Source organism: Corvus brachyrhynchos, unplaced genomic scaffold (genome assembly GCF_000691975.1).
Source record: "Corvus brachyrhynchos isolate BGI_N302 unplaced genomic scaffold, ASM69197v1 scaffold370, whole genome shotgun sequence".
Classification (NCBI taxonomy): Eukaryota; Metazoa; Chordata; class Aves; order Passeriformes; family Corvidae; genus Corvus; species Corvus brachyrhynchos.
This window is the reverse complement of record NW_008235977.1, coordinates 194832-204838: the sequence shown is the minus strand read 5'-3', so window position 1 is coordinate 204838 and position 10007 is coordinate 194832. Positions and strand designations below refer to the sequence as shown.

The 10007-nt window shown below is 43.6% G+C and overlaps 1 protein-coding gene across 8 annotated transcripts in view; it reads left to right on the top strand.

The window, feature by feature from the left end:
* Nucleotides 1-2276: 2276 nt before the first annotated feature.
* CDK15 (cyclin dependent kinase 15) overlaps nucleotides 2277-10007 on the top strand; it is a 44919-nt gene continuing 37188 nt past the window's right edge. For 3 of the 8 annotated variants that reach the window (XM_017728004.1, XM_017727993.1, XM_017728001.1), the window contains exons 1-5: nucleotides 2288-2476; nucleotides 3653-3750; nucleotides 4318-4397; nucleotides 8046-8140; nucleotides 8928-8990. In XM_017728004.1, the coding sequence (XP_017583493.1) occupies nucleotides 2357-2476; nucleotides 3653-3750; nucleotides 4318-4397; nucleotides 8046-8140; nucleotides 8928-8990 (456 nt within the window). In that variant the 5' untranslated portion in view covers nucleotides 2288-2356. Of the gene's footprint in view, nucleotides 2477-3354; nucleotides 3505-3652; nucleotides 3751-4317; nucleotides 4398-8045; nucleotides 8141-8927; nucleotides 8991-10007 lie in introns of all 8 variants that reach the window. The other 5 variants (XM_017728034.1, XM_017728027.1, XM_017728008.1 and 2 more) reach the window with 5 other exon arrangements.

Here is a 10007-nt window from a genome sequence, read left to right as displayed (position 1 = left end):
GGGCCAGCGCCGCGCGAGCGCCGACGGGTCCCTGCCCGGGACAAAACAGGCTGAGACGGGAGCGACACGTGGCCGTGATAAGGAAATAGGCGAGGCTCGAATAAAGAGCCGGGCCACGGCCCACGCGGGATCGGTGAGAGCGGCAGCGGCCGCCCGGCCCTTCCTGCTCCGCAAACCCTCCCGTCACCTACTGCTCTAACCGGGAGCGGGCCTGCGCCACAGCTTCCTCAGGGGCGAATGTAGAGCTTCCCCTCAGGACCAGCCTGGTCTAAAGAGATGTGATGCCACGGGTGGATGTGCGTGCAGGTGTGTGCACGTGTTTGTACGAGTCATGCACACACGTCTATGTGTGTTTTTCTACATGCACAGATTTCACAGAATACATTTAAAATACGTAGACATAAATACACCAATGTGTGTATATACACACAATATGTACGTACACCTATATGTATATGTATACAAAATATCTATCTAGCTATATATGCACACGCCTATAGGAATACACCTCTATGGATATATACGTGCAGTATATATACACACCTATATATGCACACTATATATATATACATACACAGATGTGTATATACACACTATATGTGTGTGTGAGCGTGTGTGTGTGTGTATATACACATCCCAGTATGGGTATGTACATGTGTTTCTATTTAAACAAGTTTTGTAAAATGTACTTTTAATGTCACCTCTTAGCTGACTATTTCTTACATTGCCTGAAGCTTTCATTTAAAAACCATGGTTCCAAAGACAGGTATAGGCTCTCCTTTATAAATTCTTGCATTTTCTAAGGATAGCTTATAAACATTTATATTAGAGTGTTTCCTCCACTAACTAGAATGATTACTCCATATTTTTTTGAATAACAACAACCACCAGCTGAAACCATGCTTTCTTCATTTATCAGCTCTGGCTACCTGGGAGAAGTTGGATTACTTCTCTTTTTAACAGAGTATTTCCCCTCTACTCCCTGACACAAAAAGTATACAAGATTAAAATTTACAATCTTCATCTGAATTTACATGTATATTTTATATTGTCTACTTTTTGTGCATTTATCTTTCCATTCTTTTAAAATGCAAGTATTATTTGGTCATAACACTAAAAACTGTTTTCCAGAATAAAAGACTACCTAACCAGTTTGTTACTGAGTGCGTTGCATCCAGACGACCTTTCTCATGCCTGGATAGCACACTAAGTTGCTGCTGTTTTCTGATGGCTCAAAGAATATTTGGAAAATAATGAGAAGACAAAAGTCCATGATGATAGCTATTTAGCAAATTATGGCTAATGGGAGTGCAAAAGAAAGTCATGTGAAGGAAATCAAGCCTTCCAGGTATGTTAGCTCCTTCTTGCCATGCAAAGGCTGGGTGGTTTGGTTGCAACAAGACACAGAAATTGTCCCTGCCTTCCCAGGACATTTTTGCTTTAAAGAAATCCTTTTGCTCAAGGAAAGCTTCTTAGACTTCAAAACAGTGAAGCGAAGGGAAGATTTCACATGGTGCATTCAAATGAAAACTGAAGGACCTAATGGGTCAGCATAAAAATACCACAGGATGATGTCTGCTCCTTCAGCCCTTGTCAGCATTTTCTCTGTGTGGGTTGAGTGTTAGTCCTAGGAAGCCGCACAGTGAGTTCTGCTCATGCAGGACTGAAAGAAGGGGACTTTTGTCTGTGCACTTCCAGGGTAAATCCACTGTGTGTTCCCTGCTCGGTACATAATTGATGAAATCTATGGTGGACAGGATTAATCAGTTTGCTCTGGTTGTTCTGACATACGGACAAGACTCTTTTCTATCAGCTACAACTCATCGCATCCCTTAGATATATAATCCAACGAGGACAGACAGGTCCCTATGCTGATGTAAATGCCAAAGCAAGCACAGCCAATATGCAGCTCCTGCAGAAAGCACAGCTCAGCCACACTGCTTAGAAAGCTCAGCTGAGAGCCTAGGGGCTAAAGTCTGAAGCCTAGAACTGCTATAGGCAGGGAGGGAAGTCAAGGCCTGTTCCTGTGTGAAAACTATCCCTTTATTATCCAACTTACTACACGGAGAGTTGCTTAACTGAAAAAAATGTGTATAAGCAGAAAGTTTGGATTTATTAATTCTCCATTTTCAAGTATGAAAAATGTTGGCTGTTTTTGGAGGGCATGTGCCAAAAGAACTGGAATCAGTGGAGCTACTCCAGGGGTACATTTGGACTTTCAAAGAAAAACTGCAGAAATCACAAGACTGCTTGAGGCAGAGACCTCATGCAAGTCATATGAGCTGTTACAGACACAGAGGGACGAGGAGGAGCAAAGGAGAAAAAAAGAGATACAGTTTAATTTAAATGGGACAACATGGGAGACGTTCTGTGTGTAAGTGCTGTCAGACCAGGATGCTGCAGCTGCTGTTCCGAGAGAAGGGGCTCCCAACAAATCCAAGGCTTTCAGCACATGGAAGCAGTGACTACAGCAGAGGTATTTAATATCACAATGTGACACTTTTGCATTGAGATAGGCTAAGCCTGGGTGTTTCCACTTGTGGGAGTGCAAAGCTATCACATTTGCTTCTAACCAGACAGCATCAAACTTTGAAGCTTCAGGCCTGTGAAGCTACTAAAAGAGGAATCTGTACCTTAGATGACAATAAATGCCTTTGATGTGATGAGCAGGGAGAGAAGATTGCACTCCAGCAAGTTCTATACCAATGAGGGATTGTAAAACAGGGAGGCAGCCCACAACCTGCAGTTCTGGAGGAGGCAGCATGCCACAGATGGCAAACACTGTGTTGTCAAATTATCATCCATTCAATATAGCTGCTCAGGAGGAGCTTGCAGCCTGCTTGCCATTCATTGATACCTTTTTTATAGTTGTGTAGTGTATAGCACTGTTATGTGGTATGGGCCAAATTAACTGGCTATGTAAGTTATACAGAGGTGAGGAAGGAGGTGAGGGGTGAGGGATAAAGGGGGAGAAGAATACATAAATGTAAACTTCCTGAAATTTCACTTCTGCATTTGGTTTTTGGCCCCTGCCCTAACAGGTTATTTAGAGACAAATAAATTAAGGGTAAGGGGGAATAACATGCATTTAGAATGATACTTGCAGAAGTAACCTCTGCAGTTAAGGCAGCTTTATCTTTGTGTGTTCTGAGTGAGCACTACCATTTACTAACACAGGAACACACAGAAGGTTGGTCCCCTTACAGACAGTACTGGAGATCTGTGACTGGTAGAGAGAGAGATGAAAATGATGTGCATTGCTCAAAGCCACTGCAGTCAAAGAGAAAGAAAAGAAACTCGTAAGTAGAATGGTAGTTTGCCAGTGACACAGTTTGTCCCCTTTTCCTATGCCAGCTGTCAGATGTAACCAGAGCATCCCTTTCTCTACCCTCTCTGCAGCCCCTGCAGCTCTGCACCCTCCAGAGCTGGAGGTACAGGACACAGAGACCTTGGATTTACACTGATTCTTTCCAGGAGCAGGATGTTGTGAAGAGGTTCAAATGGGTGAGGCGTAGCATCCACAGAGCCAGACAGGAGATACTTTATCCTATAGTTATTACAGCCATGAATCAGTACTTAATTACTGAATGACCTGCTAGTAGCTTCTTGTTCTACCCAGCAATCTAAAGCACATACCAATTTCTTGATGAAGCAGAGACAAGCCATCCCGTTTGGAGCTGCCACATCCTATGTACACCTAGAGAAGCTGTGTGAAGGATCCTGTGCAACTGTGTACAAGGGGATCAGCAGGTGAGCATTATTGCCTTCCCAGTGCTTGCTGAGAACACCTCTTATGGGAGATAAAGGCCAATCAAAAGTCCAGTTTTTCCTTTAACCAGGATATTTGCAAAGCCCCATCCCAACTTTTCAGGGAACTACTCCACTACAGTCATGGAGGCTCCACAAAGACACTTTGGTCCACAGCAGTGTGCCAGGAGATTGTCTGGCTGAACCAGGGAGGGAGCAAAAGTTTTCCTTGAAGTGAGAGATCTCCACATGATTGAAAAATTGGGGGTGAGGTCATGCTGCCATCACACAAGGGCAGGAAAGCTGTGAGAGGTGGAGTGGGACCACTGCTCAAAGCCGTGCTTTAGCAATACCTGGACAGCAGCACAGTGTTTCTCTAGCCAGGTGGGCTGGCTCCCAGCTCACTGCTGATGAACACAAGATGGAGGAGGTTTGTAATTCCCTTCTGAGCTTGGCCTGAGTGGGTCAGCAAGCCCTAGAAATTTTGCTTGGGTGTTTGCTTGGGACACTGTAATGTTATCATGCCAAGCACTGAGATGCTTCATGTGACCTTCTACTGTGACCTGACAGGATCAACAGCCAGTTGGTGGCACTGAAAGTGATCAAGCTGGAGGCAGAGGAGGGAGTGCCCTTTACAGCCATTCGGGAAGGTAAGACACAGAGGAACATCACTCTTGAAGAGCATTTGTTTTAACCTGGAAAAGCTCCATGATGTCTCCCTCAGTCCTTTCTTGCTTACTCAATGTGCTGGCTGTCCTTCTCCCAAAACTCTCAGTTTCCTTATCCTCTCATGGAGGAGGTCTTCACGCTGGGCTGGATAGGCATGCAATGGACAGAGGAGGAACTTCTGGTGTATGCACTTGTGACAGATGCATCCATGCCTGTGATGAGGAAAGTGCCAGCTGCAGCCAGACATGTTCTTTCTAGCAGTGTCAGGGCCCTCTTGCACCTCCTGCTTGCTGCCTCCTTCATAGTTGCTTTCTCACTCCCTCTAGAAACTACACAGCTTTTGTCACTGCTGCATTGGGCAGTTGTGGATTTGTTACTACAACCATGACGCTTTCCTGGCTGATACCTGGAGCATCACAGATCTCAGCCTGAAGAGAGATACTTTCAATAAAACTGGTGTTTAATAACATCTGTCATTTCAGTCCAGTGAGAAATTCTTCTTATCAGTTGACTTTGTAGAGCACTGGGCAAAATGTCTGCAGCTTTCTCAATTTCTTGGAGAAAGAAACGCTGTTTCACAAGTGCTTGATTTTGGCTGAATGTATTTACATTTCCCTACGGACTAAGTTCACAAGCCTGGTTAATTGAGGCTTCTATTTTCATATGCTGTACAATCCCAAGAAGACCATAATCTGTTTTCTCCCATACACAGAAATATGCAACCATTGTGCCAGTGTTTTATGGTATTAGTGAAAGCTATCAATGTAAGACGTCACACATATGGGTTTTTTTAACTTCTTACTGCATCCCTACAGACTAAGTTCACAAGCCTGGTTAATTGAGGCTTCTATTTTCATATGCTGTACAATCCCAAGAAGACCATAATCTGTTTTCTCCCATACACAGAAATATGCAACCATTGTGCCAGTGTTTTATGGTATTAGTGAAAGCTATCAATGTAAGACGTCACACATATGGGTTTTTTTAACTTCTTACTGCACTTGTGAAAGTAGGGTTAATCTTGTCACGGGGATGGAAAGTCAGGGACCAGATGTGCCAGCTTTCACTGAGCAACACTAGCACACAAGGACTCTCATAGCAGTCAACTCAGAATAACGAGAGAGGTCACCGAATCCACTCCAGGTTTATAACAGTAATTAAGGCAAGAAAGTTTACGAAGTCCTTAGTCCAATTCTGTGTGAAAGCAGAGAGATATCTAAATATGCCTATTTAAAGAATGGCTTGTGTTACAGTTTCCTATACACTCATTTGCTGTGGTGCTTTTGCTCTGCATTTACACTTGTAGCCCACCAGTAAAAAAAGCCTTAAAAGCTTTACCTACATCGAACTAATGATGCGCTAAAGATCAGCACCCCTTTAACATGCTCTACTGGACAGGCTGAGAGTCTTAACTTCATTCATTATGTGAGAAAACAAGGGTGATCCTATGAAGGGTCTGCTTTAAATAGGTCTTTTGTGTACTGCTGAGCTTTGCAGCATCTGACACCTCAAATTTACAATGTAAGTCAGTAGCAAAAACAAAGCACAAGATTTATTAACGCAGCGCATTCTCTGCTACCCTGGAGGAATGCGCTCCCCTGACAAAGAGACGCTTCACCCCAGGAAGTCCCGCAGAGACAAAATGCGTTTAAAGCGCGGTTCTGGCAGTAGCACCTGACACCCCAGCAGGGGGTTGTAGAAGCAACAAAGTGAGGAGCAGTTCCCAGAAGCCTGATTAAGGCACAGGCAGTGAATCCTCCATTTTACTATGGACCCTCTGTGCTGCTCATCTGGAGCAATAGCTCCAGTCATATGGAATTTTTGTGGTGTCACAGAGTCAGGTTATCATGTTCTGTAGCAGATGGGCTCTAGCCAGAGTATCTTTACTAGGTTCATAGAATTTTAGGTGCAGTGTGGAGCATGTTTAAGGTCCATACTGCTGTGCACTGGGAACACAGTGGTGGTAGCTAAATGGACTAGCATCAGCAGTAGAGGCAGTTTAGCTGCAGCAGCACCAAGCTCTGTGCAAGAACTGCTTTGCAATCTGCTTTTCCAGCAGTTGTTCTGAATCAGGCCATCCTTACTGCTCAGTAGTCTGAGTACTGACATAGGCTTGGGCTACAGCTGTGTCATACAGAGTAACTCTGGCAGTAGGGCTTTTGAAATCAGGTGAAATTGTTATGATTGCAAAAGGCAAAGTGCTAATCCGGTATAAATTTGCTTTGCCAGCATGAAACTCTTCAAACATCTTTTTCAGATTGTTTGAAAACCAAAAAAGCAGCTTTTAATTGTGACCAAAACTCTACCTCCCACAGCTGGCCCATGCTCTGTATTGTGTGCTAATTCAGCTGAAACAAGATCCTACGCCCATGCCTTATTTGAATGAAATTTGTAGGACTGCATGGTCTGACAGTAAACTAATTTGGTTTTAATCAGCGGGAGAAAAGTGGATCTGGAACAGCTCTGAGGATATTCTGCAATGTCAAAAGCTGAACTAAAATCTGGGGTCAGGGACATCTGGTTTTTTGGGCTTTGGGGCTACTGTCTGTGAACAGCTGGCTCAGATTCTTCAGTTGTGCCAGTGACCTACAGGCAAAGTAATCCCAGCTTCACTTCTTCCCCACATTCCTCCTCTGTACAGAGTTACTGCAATATTGTCACACACCTAAGGTAGCAAATGATGAAGCTGTGCACCCTCTTCTCCCATGGAGAGTGTCTGCTGAGAAGCTCCTTTCAGGAGTGTGCTGGCTGGAGCCTGCTGTAACATAACAAACCCAACGCACAGCCAAAAGGATCAGAAGGCTGCAGCTTTTGTCTTAGCATAAGTCAGTGCTCTGTGGTCTATATGGGGCCAGAGATGCTTCCATGTGCTGCCCCCTCCATCACCACAGCCCATGTGCTGAGGCTTGGCAAAGGCGTGTCAGGACCTAAGGACCAGGGCCACAGAGTTGCGATGGTGCTTTTGCATAGTTAGGCTGAAAGAAAAGCTTGCCAAAGTTTTATAAATACAAACAACTTAGTATTCACTCAGTAACTTCCTCTTCTCTGTTCTTAAGAGTTTTTAACCAGAGACAGTAACCAATATGCACAGAACTAAATTCAGAATTTAGCTTATATCTACAGTGATTTCTTTTTGTAGATTTTTGCTCTGTGGTTGTGAAGCCAGAAACTGGTAGAACTCAGCTTTTCCCAGAAGTCTCTCGTAAGGGCCATGCTGAGGGCACACACCAGGACGTGGATGGGAGAAGTATGAGAAGCTCAGTGACAGGCTGGAGGCTGCTTCATTCTGGCTCTGGGAGCTCCCAGGTCCTTCCTCTCAGCATTTACCTTGAAGAAATTACTTCTCAACTTATAAACTGACACCTGGGAACTATGAACTGCTATTTCTGACAGAGGCAAGATCCCACCTCTGAGAGAAGGATGGGTTCCTGCCAAGCCTGGAGCACTGATGCTTGCTTCTCTATGGAGCTGTTCCATCCTCCTTCAGACTCAGTAGTTGCCACTTCTTACAGAACTTCCAAGTCTGGACTATTACTCCCCAGTTTTTTATTTTCGCTGCCTTGTTTTGTGCACGATCTCCTTCCACTTCCAGCAGCAGTAAAGTTGATCTGCCTTTTGTGTTTTCCCAGCTTCTCTTCTCAAGTGTTTGAAACATGCCAACATCGTACTGCTTCATGACATTATCCAGACCAAGGAGACACTAACATTTGTCTTTGAGTATGTGGTGAGTTGATGTTTTTCTAGCTTCCTGTGGAGCCAGTACTGGGAAGTACTGGGAAGTGGCTGCAGAATGAATTTACTGCACTATGAGAAATCTACAAAGAAACGAGTTGTAATGCTTTAGTGCAATGATTGATTTTCCTTCTTGATCTCCTGCTTTCCAGCCACACAGCCTTACTCTTTTCTTTCTGTATGTGCGACAGCTGTATGCAAAAATGATTCCATGTCTTGTGTCTACTGGGGTGGCAGACATTATTTACCTCCATTTCTGCCTTGCCAACACAATAAAAGTACTGTTTTTTAGCCACAGCGAGGGTAGGAAATAATGATATGAGCTCACATCCCAGCTGGGGTTAGATTTGGCACTGACCCCAGTGGCTCACCATGACCAAGCTGTGGATTGCTCTCATGGGGAGACCAGGATACATATAAAATTCTCCATACGAGTCTTGCTACTTCTCTTGCTTTTGCTGATAGTCAAGCAAATTATAAAGAAAATACAGAAGCTATGTCTTCTTATTGCAGCTTTATGATTAGTTCTGGCACAAGTATGAATTCTGTTAACCAGCAGCTTCAGGTTATAAATGCTGGGGTGAGATAACAGGTCAGCCAGGTCCCTGATGTGACCCAGAACTTAAGCACATCTTGTGTGCTGCATCAGACCAGCTGTCCACCAAGGTGAGATAGGCACCTTTGTAGCAGTTGCATATTTTCCCATTTACAGAAGAGGCATTGTTGGTAGAGGCATTTTACAGCAGTAGCTTTGCCTCAAGTTCTTTTCTTCTATTTAGCACACAGATCTAGCACAGTACATGGGCCAGCATCCTGGAGGACTCCATTATTGCAATGTTATGGTGAGTTCCTTAAGAGACTTGTATCCCTTAAGGCACGAGGAAGTGTTATTTTCTATTATGTATGGTCACTGTAAATTACTTACTAATATTTATTTGTTACATATATGACAAAAACTTTGGAGAAAATCTGCCTTTGATGATGTAACAAGCTCCCTCAGTCTCCAAGCCTTTTTTCAGTTAATCCCTCTTCCTATTTTCTGCAAGTGGACATTCAGCTTTTGTGAACAATGACATCTTGTGGCAAGGAAACCTATCTCTACACAAATTTGTATTCTCTTATTGCTACACCACATTATTCATCTCTCTAATTAAAAACTCTCAAATCTCACTCTCTCTTCATTTGGAACTATCTTCATATTTGCAGTCGTTTAAGTCCCTTGTGTTTCTACCATAGCTTTTGAGATTGGTTGACTGGATCTGAGCACAGATGAACATGTACCCTTACTTTATAGATTGATGTTATAATAGTCTCCTGCTCTCCTTTGTATGCATCTTCACATTTAATTAACTTTCAGGACTGCTGCTGCACACTGGTTTAAGATTTCAGTGCAGATGTCCTCAGTGAATGCCTGCATCCTTTTCCTGAGCAACTTCAGTTAATTTATCTTACAGCTGTCAACAATAACTTTGTGTGTTATCAAACTGACTATTCATCTGGCTTTGTCAGATCTCTCTGAAGTTCCTCACTGTCACTTCTTATCACAACTAATCTAAATACTTCTGTCATCTTCAAATGTTGCCACCTTGTTCACATCTTTTTCCAGATAGTTGTTAAGCAACACCAATTCTAATGAAGTTTCTTGGGACCTCAGATTTTAAACATCCTTAAAGCTCAGATACATCTGAGATGCAGTGTAGCAGTTTTGGCACAGATCTCAAGGGCTCTGCTACCAGACGTGCTCATAAAGCACATGGAGCACATGGCTGTAATATGTACTCACTGGCATTTCTGTGAGTAAACACTAGCCAGCTGCTCTGCTTTCCTGCCCAGAATCCTCACTGTCAGCAGGGAACGAA